This window comes from Phyllobates terribilis, unplaced genomic scaffold, assembly GCF_046119375.1.
Source record: "Phyllobates terribilis strain yellow unplaced genomic scaffold, ASM4611937v1 Scaffold_11__3_contigs__length_659146591, whole genome shotgun sequence".
Taxonomy (NCBI): Eukaryota; Metazoa; Chordata; class Amphibia; order Anura; family Dendrobatidae; genus Phyllobates; species Phyllobates terribilis.
Window position 1 is genome coordinate 548,494,700 of NW_027362771.1, and position 15,810 is coordinate 548,510,509.

A 15,810-nucleotide genomic window follows, 5' to 3' on the forward strand; every position below is an offset into this window, starting at 1 on the left:
TATAAGGAGTCCGGCTGTGTCTGATATATGGCTCCTGGCTCTCGCAGCGGCATGATCCCACGCAGCTGCTCCACTATGCAATGACGTTTTAGAACAACAATGCGGAGTAGAACACATTTATAGTCTATTGACATTCCAGAAGTAGTCAACAATGGTGGAGATATAGGTCTCATTCATACAGCATAGTTCAAGAAACCTCGGCACTCAAAACGTCCTTTATATGTGAAAATTTATTTTAGCATGATAAACACACAGCAATATTACAACAAAACGTTTCGGTCATGATGACCTTCTTCAGTTGGCAAATAGAACTGCTGGTGTAGGTAGAGGGATAGGGTCCCAAACAGGCTGCCTTAGAGGAGCGTGCGTTGGCTCCAGTTGGACACGGCGATGCGCAACTGGAGCCAACGCACGCTCCTCTAAGGCAGCCCGTTTGGGACCCTATCCCTCTACCTACACCAGCAGTTCTATTTGCCAACTGAAGAAGGTCATCATGACCGAAACGTTTTGTTGTAATATTGCTGTGTGTTTATCATGCTAAAATAAATTTTCACATATAAAGGACGTTTTGAGTGCCGAGGTTTCTTGAACTGTGTCCTAAAGGGTTCGGCCCCTGCTCGAGCACCTACAAAGGGAGTGCAGTGATATTTATTTTCATTCATACAGCATGGCTGTACAACAGAGCTGATTGCACTCATTGAATGCTATCTGGTGCTCCATATAAACCAATATTATAGGGTTATTCTCTTTTAAAGTCATGATCCCCAACTATGAGGGATAGGAAATAGGAACACATTACAGTGCATACAATTTTATAGTGCCAACAGTGACGCAGTTAGTGATCCTACACAACTTAATATCCCTTTTATAGCTCTCAAGCAGCATGATATATGAGGTCTGTGCACACAGTAGGATGTCCCAAAGGTGCCCACACACCACCGTTGTGCCCCTTTTACATAGCCTTCACAATGTATTCCCCACAATGTTTCCCCCCCACACACAGTCAGCATGATGCCCTCACAATGTATCCCCCACACACAGTCAGTATGATGCCCTCACAATGTATCCCTCAGATACAGTATGATGCCCTCACAATGTATCCCCCAGATACAGTATGATGACCCCACAATGTATCCCCCACACACAGTATGATGCCCTCACAATGCATATCCCACACACAGTATGATACCCTCACAATGCATTCCCCACACACAGTATGATGCCCTCACAATGCATCCCCCACACACAGTATGATGCCATTACAATGCTTCCCCCACGCACAGTACGATGCCCTCACAATGCTTCCCCCACACACAGTACGATGCCCTCACAATGCATCCCCCACACACAGTACGATGCCCTCACAATGCATCCCCCACACACAGTACGATGCCCTCACAATGCATCCCCCACACACAGTACGATGCCCTCACAATGCATCCCCCACACACAGTATGATGCCCTCACAATGTATCTCCCACACACAGTCAATATGATGCCCTCACAATGTATCCCCCAGACACAGTATGATGACCCCACAATGTATCCCCCCACACACAGTATGATGCCCTCACAATGCATCCCCCACACACAGTATGATACCCTCACAATGCATCCCCCACACACAGTATGATACCCTCACAATGCATCCCCCACACACAGTATGATGCCCTCACAATGCTTCCCCCACACACAGTACGATGCCCTCACAATGCATCCCCCACACACAGTACGAGGCCCTCACAATGTATCCCCCACACACAGTATGATACCCTCACAATGTATCCCCCACACACAGTATGATGCCCTCACAATATATCCCCCACACACAGTATGATACCCTCACAATGCATCCCCCACACACAGTATGATGCCCTCACAATGTATCTCCCACACACAGTCAATATGATGCCCTCACAATGTATCCCCCAGACACAGTATGATGACCCCACAATGTATCCCCCCACACACAGTATGATGCCCTCACAATGCATCCCCCACACACAGTATGATACCCTCACAATGCATCCCCCACACACAGTATGATACCCTCACAATGCATCCCCCACACACAGTATGATGCCCTCACAATGCTTCCCCCACACACAGTACGATGCCCTCACAATGCATCCCCCACACACAGTACGAGGCCCTCACAATGTATCCCTCACACACAGTATGATACCCTCACAATGCATCCCTCACACACAGTATGATACCCTCACAATGCATCCCCCACACACAGTATGATACCCTCACAATGCATCCCCCACACACAGTATGATACCCTCACAATGCATCCCCCACATACAGTATGATGCCCTCACAATGCTTCCCCCACACACAGTACGATGCCCTCACAATACATCCCCCACACACAGTACGAGGCCCTCACAATGTATCCCCCACACACAGTATGATGCCCTCACAATGTATCCCCCCACACACACAGTATGATGCCCTCACAATGTATCTCCCACACACAGTCAATATGATGACCCCACAATGTATCCCCCAGACACAGTATGATGACCCCACAATGTATCCCCCACACACAGTATGATACCCTCACAATGCATCCCCCACACACAGTATGATGCCCTCACAATGCTTCCCCCACACACAGTACGATGCCCTCACAATACATCCCCCACACACAGTACGAGGCCCTCACAATGTATCCCCCACACACACAGTATGATGCCCTCACAATGTATCCCCCACACACAGTACGATGCCCTCACAATGCTTCCCCCACACACAGTACGATGCCCTCACAATGTATCCCCCACACACAGTACGATGCCCTCACAATGCATGCCCCACACACAGTACGATGCCCTCACAATGCATCCCCCACACACAGTACGATGCCCTCACAATGCATGCCCCACACACAGTACGATGCCCTCACAATGTATCCCCCACACACAGTATGATGCCCTCACAATGTATCCCCCACACACAGTATGATGCCCTCACAATGCATCTCCCACACATACTATGATGCCCTCACAATGCATCCCCCACACACAGTACGATGCCCTCACAATGCATCCCACACACACAGCACGGTGCCCTCACAATGTATCCCCCACACACAGTCAGTATGATGTCCTCACAATGTATCCCCCACACACAGTCAGTATGATGTCCTCACAATGTATCCCCCACACACAGTATGATGACCCCACAATGTATCCCCCAGACACAGTATGATGACCCCATAATGTATCCCCCAGACACAGTATGATGCCCTCACAATATATCCCCCACACACAGTATGATGCCCTCACAATATATCCCCCACACACAGTATGATGCCCTCACAATATATCCCCCACACACACAGTATGATGCCCTCACAATATATCCCCCACACACAGTATGATGCCCTCATAATGTATCCCCCCACACAGTATGATGCCCTCACAATATATCCCCCACACACAGTATGATGCCCTCACAATATATCCCCCACACACAGTATGATGCCCTCACAATATATCCCCCACACACAGTATGATGCCCTCACAATATATCCCCCACACACAGTATGATGCCCTCACAATATATCCCCCACACACAGTATGATGCCCTCACAATATATCCCCCAAACACAGTATGATGCCCTCACAATGTTTATCCCTCACACACAGTATGATGTCCCAACAGTGCCTTCCTTACATATTAATCCCCTCAATGATTCACCCATAATGCCCCCCTTACATGTCAGTGTCCCCACAATATTATGCTCTCATATCACCCATTGCAAAATGATGCCCACAATGTATGCCCCCACAGTGCCTCCCCACACAATGTAGGATGCCCCACAGTGTCCAAAAACCCCAGGATGAACAGAGCAGATCTCCACTCTGTGCCGACTGTGGCCCAGCACAGCAGGCGTGATGTAGTGACATCGTTACGCCTCCTACGCCAAGCCTTAGATGGCATAAATGAAAGCTGACACTATCTCGCTCTACCACTATATTCAAAAGCATCGTCATCCTACAGACACGGATGGAGATTAAATCAGGACGAGCCGCCAACCTCGCCTCACAGCAGGCCAAATCCTGAACTGCCTCACTGCATCCCGGACAGCTGGGAGGCATGCTACAAGCCACAGTCCATGATTTAGCTTTAGGTGGAGCATGCCACAATATTATTCTGTTGGATCCATATATCTCCTTATGATGTTTAATACCTAAGGAGGTACAATTAGGCCTCAGAGGTGCATGAAAAAAAGTGGAGTAGGGGGACTGTGGGGGCATCATATTCATTGTGTTTGTGGGGCATCATATTGTGTATGGGTCTTTATGTGTTGAAGGGTGAATTGTGGACATCATACTAAATGAGGGGAGACTGTAGGGTGTCATTGGCTGGTGGCACTGTTATGGCATTATAACTTGTGGGGAGATGGTGGGGGCATATTACTGTGTGAGGGCACTGTGGGGTCATCAGTCTGTAGGGGGACACTAGAAGCATCATAATGTGTAGGAAGGGGCATCATTCTGTGTGTAAGGGGATATTTGGGGGCATCAATGTGTGTGTGTGGCATCTAACTGCAAGGAGGCCATAAACTGTGTGGGGACACTAAGGGGTTTCTTTATTAGGGACACTACTTTTGAAATGTGCATGCAACAATAGCGATCTCTCTTTCCTATCCTTCAGAGATGGGAGGTATGGATATGAAGCCTTGATATTAAATGGATTGTCCTTAGGATAACTTGCTGATACACCCCCTTTAAGAAGCCAACGTTTTCCATGCCAAATATTGTAAATGGCATATAGTAAGTGGGGGCTTTCACAAATTCTGCATTGGAGATCAGGAGCTTCAGTTATGCATTTAGTTAGGTCTCCTTGCACGCGTGACACAATGACGCTCTTCCAGGTGACATTTGTACCAGATCTTACCTTATTGCTAATCCTGTAATTTGTGCTATGTGCAATATTCTCATTACCCCGTAGATAACGGCCCTGAGGCCAGATTTCCTTATCAGACCAGTAATGATAATACCTGCAGCTGATAAGGACGCTATGAACACCACAGCTTCATATCACTCAGGTGGAGCTGTATATCCTCATTACTGTCACATTCCAGTTCAGAATGTCACCACTTTCACACCTAATAGCTAGATGGAGTGACTGGATTTCTATACTTCGAAGAGTATGTAAAAGGCTATGGACACAGGTTTTATTATTATTCATTCTCTTCCAAAAATGTAAAATTCAGCAACTTCTACTTGAAATTTTCTATCATTCTGCTGCTGTAGAGTCTGTGCATCTCCTTCACATAGCTAGCTATGCTGCTGCTTCTAACAAGGAAGCTGGAAACTGCAACATCAGGGCTGATGTAATTTACATACTGGTGTGACAGATCCTAGACTACGTAATTTTCAATTGTCGTCCTACGACGGAGCAGAAAACCCGAAATGATAATGTAAATGTTAACCCAACCTTAAAAAAAAACACCAGCGAGGGGAGGAGGTTATACACAGCTGAGCGCTACCGTATCACACAGGTAGTAGAGAATCTATCGCAAGGTCTGCAGAGGAAGGAGGGGAGAGGGAAGGGAGAGAGAGCGCAAAGTAGGATCTGGGAACGGGGTAAAGGTGTGTGTGTGGGGGGGAACCACATACATAGTGGTATGTATAAGTGTTGGCACAGATAGAGTTAAATCGCGGCAGTGGCTGTATTAAGCTAAGTTTAGATGAGCGTTGAACTTTGCAGAAGTAACTGGCTCCATAGTGGATGGGTGCAGGAGCAGCCTACTATTTACATGCACTAGTCTGGTTCATAAATAAGGCCATACTAGCTGCAATTTTTTTACATTACTTCTGTGTATGGAAAATCACCCGCCCATGTGTGGTCAGATGGACTGGAAATATTTTCCTGTGATTGAACCCATAGAAGGAGAAATCAGTGGAGGAATGAAGCTGTGCTAAGCGATCCTGGACCCACAAACCTCACATACAGCATGTATTACTGGTAGAGACAGTTCCACATGAGAAAAATCTGAAACTAGGAGCAGACTGTGACCTACATATCAGGAGAATGAAAATGGATGAAGGAACTGTAAATCTGCCACAATTAAATAAAATGAGACACCTATAATGGTCTCATCAGTGTTTACTTCATAAGGTAAATGTGATGCCAGGTCCGCTTTAAATAAATGGTTTCTATGCAGCACCTTGTGGTCATCACCGGTATTGCAATGCTCCAACTTTAGCGATAAGGATGGATTCCCAAATTTGATATCAATGGCATATGCGCTACCAGGAATGGGAACTGGCCACACATGCACGTCTGTCTCTTCATTTCTATGGGAGTTCTGAAAACTGCAGAGCAAATGTGCTTGGCCAATATGGATCAATATAGGGGCATAAATTTTCAATTCAGGATTGTAGTGAAAAAAAAAATGGGTTGGGGGGGGGATACAGCTAAAGCTTTACTGGTTGTCACCCAGCTTTCCCAGATACAGATATAGCTAACAAATCAAACAGAACTTTTAATAACTTGACAGAAGAGAACATCACGCGATTGTCATTTAACTGCAGATCTATATATGACAAGAGCAATACCACAGTCTAGAAACAAAACTTGAATTGGTAGCGGAGCAATTTATAAAATTAAATGAGGTGATCCCCATCATACACACGTCTCCCCCTCCACATACACTGTATATGCCCAAAGTTAAAGCGCAAAAACTTCATAAATGGGAAATGTAATTATTGTGCACCACCAAGTGGTCACGAGCAGTATTGCATGAATGAAAATTTTATTTATTTTTTTCTATTTCCTTCATTATTGACGCATTATTATTATTATTAATATTTTATTATTTTACTCACTTATAAAGCTCCATTAATTCCACAGCACTTTACATACATTATGGGCACTGTCCCCATTGGGGCTCACATCTTTTTTTCTCTTTTCGAATCAATTTAAGGGGGTCATATGACATTAGAAAAACAAGCCCGCATCTAGAAACAGATCCACTGTTGCCCATAGGCAGTGTCTAGTATTGGATTTATTGGCCCAAATTATTATAGCATTTGTGCCTTTTCTCTTGTCAACTTTTTAGTGCTTTGCCTCATATTCATCTTTCGATTTCTGTGTTTTTAAGTCTATTTTATACATACTAAATGGTTTTGCTTTTTTATGTTCACCATTGTGGTAGGGGGAGAGTTGAGGGTTTCCACCTGATTTATCACCTGACTTTTCGAAAAATCTAAAACTTTGTCACAAATGTACACAAGTCCTCCTTTAGAGTCATTTTATATACAACAGATATTTTGGCATAAAAATTCCGTCATTTTGCGAAACGCGACGTTTTGACACAAAAATTTGCACAAAACAGGTTTAAAAACATAAAAATAAAGACCAATTTTTACTTTGCACCAGTTTCATTAACCACATGTGCCACAGTTTGAAGAATTTACAGCAAAAAAAACTCAGAAACAGATTCCACAAGACAGAAAAATAAGTGACTTACAGGTGTAGTCTCAAGTTATTAAATTGCTTTAGTTAGATAGACAGCATTAAAATAAGCAAGTTTGCAATTGGCTTGCTTTTTCTATCTGCTGTCATTCTCCTTCAATGAGAGCTTTTATCTTTCATAGTGTACAGTGAGATTCCATGGAGTATGGCCACTAGTGCCTGCACAGATCTTGGGCAAGAGTGCGCAGTACTTACATTCCAGGAGAGAGATTAACTCCTAACATCCCAGTCTGAACTCTACAGTCCAATAATTTTTATACATCAGTTATCTGCTCACCTCCCCCCTCCTCCTGACAAGTTGCGGCTACAAATCTTGCAAAACATCAGCCCCTAGCCCTGCAGCATTCGGAGAAGGACTCCCAATCATGGCTCTCACTGTCCAAGCTGTGTGCTTGTTCAGATCCCTGTTGTCTCTATGTGTAAATATAGTGATTGCACTGTGGAACAAACCGATAGGTGAATGTGCTACAGCAGAACTTGTGCTGAGCATTATAATTCTACTAATACTACAGCTCTGCTACTCACCATAACTGTCATTCAAGGAGGAGTGTCGCCCTGCCAGAAACCAGAAAGTAAGGAGACTGGAGGGGCATAGTCAGACGACGGTATAAATTGGACCACAATGCACAGACTAGCAGACAGGTCTCCCAACCCAAGCATGACAACTTCATATATTTCGATAAAGCTGTCACGCTCAAGTCATGAGACTCGCCGGCCAGTCCGTGCATTGCGGTCAGATCTCAGTCCGAGTCATACGGTCGTCTGACTGTGCCCTAAGGAGGCTGCATAGCTTCTAGCTGCTCAAGAGACAACTTGAGAACACCAGTTTACAAAAACCCTGCAAATCTTGAATCAGGCCCATTGTTTTCTTCAAGAAAGCGGCCATTTTTTCCTAATTTATAACCAACCATCTTGCATCTCTTTGGTGGGCATTCAGACCAACACATTTATTTCCCAAAGGCGCCTTGTAAAATGAGAGCTATGGGCACCTTTCTCCTAACATAGTAACGTGGTCCTCAATTTTCAGAAACAGGCTCACCAAATTCCCTGGAAGCGGAGGGATTTAAACAAGTCTGGTAGTTTCTGGGCAGAATTGGGGGCCGTCCCGTGTGAAACTCCCCAAAACTAAAGAGTCTCAGAAACTCCAACACTAATGTTAGTAACCATAAAGGAGTGAGAGAGAGAATCTGGTGTGGATTATACAGTATATAAACTCATGTCCTCAGCTCCATGACAGCAAAAATCTAAATTCACAAAAATCTGATTAATTGGACAGTAAATCATAATGTGAGGTTTCTGCACTGCCCCACCTTGGCCTTTCATCCTCCATCAGTAGTGTCAATTTGGCATTGGGTTGAAGGCCTACTTGGTTGCTATGGACTCCCCACTCGGCAACCTTTATATAAATGGCTGTAGTTGTTAAGCAGTGTGTCCTTAGTAACCAGCTTCGCTCATCTATCCATAGTTGGATCAGCACTGTGCTGATAGCAGATAAAGGAACACATTTTTAGTAGCGGTCTCACATTGCCAGGCTGGAACTGCATTAGTAATCAGATTTTTAGGTGGAGCACCCAGGCCGTAACAATTTGGGGCACATATCCTTAGATAAATAATATGGTTTACTCACTGTGAATCTCTCCGTCTGGGTGAAGTCTTTGTCTATGAAACTCTGGATACAGTTATACTGGGACATCTCCTCACTCTGCATCAACCTCCTGCAAAGGCAGCCATATTTAGTGCCATCCTTACCTTCACAAACCATCAGCATCACATCATTTGCATTATATGGTCACTCACATAATATTAAAAATAATCTAGATTAGTCACATGTCCACCTATAATCCCAAAACTCAAATAATGACCTCATCCTGGTAGGCCCCAAGATGGTGGATAGGGTACAGGAAGATCTGAAGCCAAGTTTTAGGTCCTATTCACATCTGCGTTGGAGGTTTCTTGAAGTCATTTTTGATGGCAAGAATGCACAAAATAAAAGACTTTGGAAAAAAAAGTCCAACTTGGTCCATAGGGCACCATGCAGACCCATTACTACAGCATATCATCACAGCGCCTGTTATAATCAGACTCCATAGACCATAATCTATTCCTTATTCATAATTAAAATCTTAACGATGTGGCAGACTTTCGCTTTTGCATTTTTTTCCCCCCTCTTCTTCCTTCAGGACCAAGCCATATGTGACATGTAGAAGTAGTGCTGTTGCTTCAAAAGCATCCAGCAACTATTAGAAGTAACACAAGCACAGGAGACAGGAAGTGTTGTGCTCCAGAAGCATCCAGCAACTAGAGGGGTTAACACAGTCACAGGAGACAGGGAGTGTTTTAGCAAAGCCCCAGGGGGATTGTGGGGAAGTTGTTGTTTACTGTCTGGCTACAGCCAAAGAGAAAGGTGGTGTATGACCTGCATCTCACAGAAGGCAAGGGAACAGAATTCAGGTACAAGGGAAGCTAAACACAGGTCAGATAGACTCCCTGAGCTAACAGTGTGGAGTATTATCGGACAGAAAGATAAGGACTGGAAGGAATCCTGTCATAGGGATCATCTCCCTCATCAGACCCCCCCCCACTCCATCTCCATGCAGGATAAAGAATGCTGTGTACTATTGAGTCCTTGTGAAGGAAAAGCCTGTTGTTGTGTATGATTTAAAACTGTGCTGTACTGTGCTACTGGATAGACTTTGTACTACTGTGTTGTGAAGGAGATTGTACTGTTGTTACTGGAGCCTGTTGCTCAAAGAGACACTTAAATTGCACTGGCCGTGCCTCATTAAATGTTACTGTTCTACCGTTTCTGAGGACTCGTCAGATGTGTCTTGTCAGCAACTGAATCTATTGTGTGCCTGAGAGAAGCTGCAGCCTATGGTCGCCCTGAGTAACGGTTCCCCCAGGATTCCAACAAATTCATGTAACCGGTCTCGTCCTTATCTGAACTTAGGCGGTGTGAGGCAGTGACCGGGATCGTATACGAGGGATGTTATATATCCCCCAGAATGTATACAGAAACCTATTAAATCCATTGCAGTCACAAACTCACCTGCGGCTGCAATGCAGGAATGAAGGTGAGCAATGACCTGGTCAGACTACCTGGCTAAGGCAGATTAAGTAAAACCCGGCAGGGCCTTCATTTCTTGGAGGAGGCTACAGGAAGGCAGTGGGGCGGCCTCCTCCCTCCAACCCGGGTTTTCCAGTGGCTCTTGCCCCAGGTCCTTTACAATCCCTGCACTAAGGATTAGTGTTGTTCTATGTTGGAACCTGCTAGGAGCACAGCAGGAAAGCTCAGCAGGATTGAGTGTGGCTGAACCCCCGCCTGGGAAGGCTCAGCACCTGTCAGGCTCTGAGCGGCCGTTGCCCCCGGCAACCGTTGTTTATGGACTCATGTTAACCCGGCTGCGAACCGGAGGACTTTCTGTTTATCCGTGAGTTGCTGAATAAAAGCTGTTTATGTTGGACTTGCTTGGGTCACTGCCTCAGTTTCTGCATGGTGTGAACACCGCCGCCTTACAGCTTGGTGGAGAATGCGGGCATTGTGACTGAGACATACCCCCACCGGCAGCTGCATGACCACAATCCGGCCTGCTACCTTTCAGTTTCACCCCGTGAACAAAATGGACGAGCTATTAAAGCAGCTGGCACTTGCCCAGCAGCAGCTGCTGCAGTCTCAGCGGCAACAGCAGGAGCGGGAGCAGCAGCGTAACCAGCAGCAGCAAAAAACAAACAAACTGTTGCTGCAACAGATTGCTGCCCAGCGGGAGACACCTATGGCATCAGTCCCGGAACGTCGAGAGGCCCGGGACAAGGTTCGCTCAGCGTTGAGGAAGATGGAACCGGAGGACGACGTGGAAGCCTTCCTGACCATTTATGAGCGCACAGCAGAGCGGGGAAACCTACTGACTGGCCAGTGGGCAGAAGTGGTAGCTCCGTTTCTGGTCGGCGATGCCCAAAAGGCCTACTTCGACCTAAGTCGAGAAGACGCCCAGGACTACCAGAGGCTCAAAGGTGAGATCCTTTCCCGGCTGGGGGTCAATACATACATGAGGGCTCAGCGTGTATTTTCATGGGCCTATGTGGAGACCCGACCTGCCCGGTCTCAGGCTTATGACCTCCTGCAGCTGGTGAAGAGGTGGCTCCAGCCTGAGACTTTGTCTCCAGCCCAGATGGTGGAGAGGGTGGTGGTTGACCGGCTGGTGAGGACTCTGCCAGCCGCTATCCAACGTTGGGTGGGGCAAGGAGACGCCGGCACACTCGACCAGGTGGTCAGCCTGATCGAGCGTTACACGGCCACTCAGGACTTTATCCAGGACTCTGTCCCCTTGGGGCTGTCACACCGATCCCTGCCAACCCAGGAGTCGGGAAAGGGGTTGCGTCCCTCTGCTGGGGACAGTCAGCACCGTACCCGTGCTGAAGGGGAACCTCGGAGTGAGAGTGGCAGGAGACCGGTTCCCTCCCAAACTGTCAAAGGACCTAACAGTACCTCCACCCTTAGGTGCTGGCGGTGTCAGGGGCCGGGACATGTGGTTGCTAATTGTCCCCTGACTACGGAACCCATGGACTGCGAATATAGCCGCCGGGTCTCAATGTATGCCCAGACCGTCTGCACAGCGAGCGCCGACCCCCGGGACAGTGAACTCCAACTATGCCAGGTACTGGTTAATGGGTACCCCACGGAGGCCCTCCTGGACTCGGGAGCCTCGTGACTCTGGTACATGGGTCACTGGTGGCAGGAGACAACCCCATTGGACGGCCAGTCGGGGTTGTGTGTATCCATGGGGACCTCTGAGAGTACCCAACTGCGGAGGTAGTTTTGTCCACGCCATGTTGAGATATAAAACATGTGGTGGGGGTGGTAAAAACTCTTCCCTATGGGACTGTGTTGGGAAGAGACTTGCCCCTGTTCTGGACTGTTCTGTGGAAAAACAAAATCCACTCTCCCCCGGTAAAATGTATTACAGGCGCTGTACCCGACGAACCTGCTGTAGGGGTGTCCAACCTAGGGACAGAGTGTGACCCCGATAGGTTTCCCTTAGAGGTGCTGGCAGGAGAGGTCGAGGAGACCCCATCGATCCCCGATCTGGAAGTGTCCCGGGACACGTTTGGGACGTCTCAGCTACAGGATCCCACCCTGACTCAGGCGCGGGAAAGGGTGGTAGAGGTAAAAGGCGTAGCCCAACAGCCCGGTGCAGATACTGTATTTCCACGCATGGTACTCAACGGTGAGTTGCTCTATAGGATAGATAAGATCAGGGACGAGGTCGTGGAACAGTTGGTGGTACCTTAGTCGTACCGTCGGGTGGTTCTAGATTTGCCACATACACACCTGCTGGGTGGACACTTAGGAGTAAAAAAGATGCAAGAACGTATCTTGCAGCGGTTCTTTTGGCCTGGGGTTTACGTGGAGGTCAAAAGGTACTGCGAATCCTGCACCGAATGTCAGTTGTCCACACCCACCGCAAGTTTCCGTAGCCCATTGGTACCCCTGCCAGTGATAGAGGTACCTTTTGAACGGATTGCAATGGACTTAGTAGGGCCCATTGTAAAATCCGCCCGTGGCCACCAACATATACTGGTGGTCGTCGACTATGCCACCCGGTACCCGGAGGCTATACCACTACGCCACACCTCGGCAAAACTGATTGCAAAGGAGCTGTTTGCCATGTTCTGTCGCCTTGGACTACCTAAGGAGATCCTTACGGATCAGGGGGCCCCTTTTATGTCCAAAGTGACAAGGGAACTGTGCAAATTGCTAAAAATTAAACAATTGCGCACCTCGGTGTACCACCCTCAAACCGACGGGTTAGTAGAACGGTTCAATAAAACCCTCAAGTCCATGTTAAAAAAGGTGGTTTCTAAGGATGGAAGGGATTGGGACATGTTGCTACCCTATTTGATGTTCGCCGACCGTGAGGTACCCCAGGCTTCCACAGGGTTCTCTCCCTTTGAGTTATTGTACGGCAGACACCCTAGGGGTCTGTTGGACGTAGCCAAAGAGATATGGGAACAAGAGCCGACTCCACACAGTAGTATAATTGAACACGTGGCTAGTATGCAGGACAGGATCGCGGCGTTCATGCCCATCGTGAAAGAACATCTGTTAGATGCCCAGGCAGTCCAGAGGCGCACATATAATAAAAGAGCCACAGTCAGGTCTTTTAACAAGGGCGATCGAGTGTTAGTACTGGTACCCACAGCCGAGAGTAAGCTCATGGCCAAGTGGCAAGGGCCATATGAGGTTCGAGAAAAAGTGGGGGAGGTAAATTACCGGGTGTATCAGCCCGGAAGGAGGAAACCTGAGCAGCTTTACCATGTAAACATGCTAAAGCCTTGGAAAGATCGAGAGTGTTTAGCTACAGAAGTCACCCCGGGCAAATCGCCAGAGAGTTCTCTACCTTCAGCCAGGGAAGCGTCCGAGGGGGAGGTCAGGATAAGTGATGCCCTCACTAAACAACAGCGACGGGAGGCTCACTCGCTGGTGCAGCACAATACCGACGTGTTCTCAGAGCTACCGGGTAGGACTACGGTTATCCAACATGAGATTGTCACCGAACCTGGGGTAAGGGTGCGAATAAGACCGTACCGGGTACCCGAAGCCCGGAGGCAAGCCATCACGGCTGAGGTAAAACAAATGCTTCAGTTAGGCGTCATAGATGAATCACGGAGTGAGTGGGCTAGCCCCATCATACTGATTCCAAAACCAGACGGATCGCTACGCTTCTGTAACGATTTCCGGAAATTGAATGAAGTCTCAAAGTTTGACCTTTATCCAATGCCCAGGGTGGACGAGCTGATTGAGAGACTGGGGCAGGCCCAGTACTTTACCACGCTCGATCTCACCAAGGGTTACTGGCAGGTACCTCTCACAGATTCGGCGAAGGAAAAGACCGCCTTCGTAACTCCGGAGGGTCTATACCACTATGTGGTCTTACCTTTTGGGTTACATAGGGCCCTGGCTACATTCGAGAGGTTGATGGACATAGTGCTCAAGCCTCATCAGGAATACGCGTCAAACCCAAAAAAATGTGCGATAGGGCTAGAGGAAGCCCGATATTTGGGGTATGTGATAGGCCGAGGAGCTATCAAGCCCCAAATCAATAAAGTTGAGGCCATAAAAAACTGGCCTAAACCGTCAAGTACAAAACAGGTGAGGGCGTTCCTTGGCATCCTTGGGTATTACCGCCGATTTATACCTAATTTTGCTTGGCGAATGGCGGCCCTGACCGATCTCTTGAAAGGAAAAAAATCGGTAATGGTTCGGTGGAACCCTCAGGCAGAGAAAGCTTTGCAGTCCATGAAGTTGGCCCTGTGTGGACAGCCGGTCCTCATCAGCCCCAACTTCAAGGAAACCTTCATTGTACAGACAGATGCCTCGGAGGTAGGCCTAGGGGCGGTATTGTCACAAAAAGTGAATGGTGAAGAGCACCCGGTCACCTACTTGAGTAGAAAACTTGTCCCGGCAGAGAAAAACTATAGCGTGGTAGAGAAGGAGTGTTTGGCTATTAAGTGGGCCTTGGAATCACTATGTTATTATTTACTCGGGCGTCAGTTCCGCTTGGTGACGGACCACTCACCCTTGGTATGGATGAGGAATGCCAAGGAGAGGAATGCGCGAGTCACCAGGTGGTTCCTGTCACTGCAAAATTTCAGTTTCTCTGTAGAACATCGCCCTGGGAAGTTGCAAGCAAACGCGGATGCCTTATCCCGAGCACCCTGAATGGTGGCAAATGTTCAACCCCACAAGTTTGAACAGAGGGGGGGGATATGTGAGGCAGTGACCGGGATCGTATACGAGGGACGTTATATATCCCCCAGAATGTGTACAGAAATCTATTAAATCCATTGGAGTGCATTGCAGTCACAGACACAGCTGCGGCTGCAATGCAGGAATGAAGGTGAGCAATCACCTGGTCAGACTACCTGGCTAAGGCAGATTAAGTAAAACCCGGCAGGGCCTTCATTTCTTGGAGGAGGTCACAGGAGGCAGTGGGGCGGCCTCCTCCCTCCAACCCGGGTTTTCCAGTGGCTCTTGCCCCAGGTCCTTTACAACCCCTGCACTAAGGATTAGTGTTGTTCTATGTTGGAACCTGCTAGGAACACAGCAGGAAAGCTCAGCAGGACTGTGTGTGGCTGAACCCCCGCCTTGGAAGGCTCTGCACCTGTCAGGCTCTGAGCGGCCCGGCGCGGCCGTTGCCCCCGGCAACCGTTGTTTAAGGACTCATGTTAACCTGGCTGCGAACCGGAGGACTTTCTGTTTACCCATGAGTTGCTGAATAAAAGCTGTTTATGTTGGACTTGCTTGGGTCA

General features: G+C 47.7%; 1 protein-coding gene across 5 annotated transcripts in view; it reads right to left on the reverse strand.

Moving 5' to 3' along the window:
- LOC141166861 (inositol polyphosphate-5-phosphatase A-like) overlaps positions 1-15,810 on the reverse strand; it is a 95,559-nt gene that overhangs the window by 54,781 nt on the left and 24,968 nt on the right. For all 5 annotated transcript variants that reach the window (XM_073654007.1, XM_073654010.1, XM_073654009.1 and 2 more), the window contains one exon: positions 9,128-9,215. In XM_073654007.1, coding sequence (XP_073510108.1) covers positions 9,128-9,215 — 88 coding nt within the window. The remainder of the gene's footprint in view (positions 1-9,127; positions 9,216-15,810) is intronic.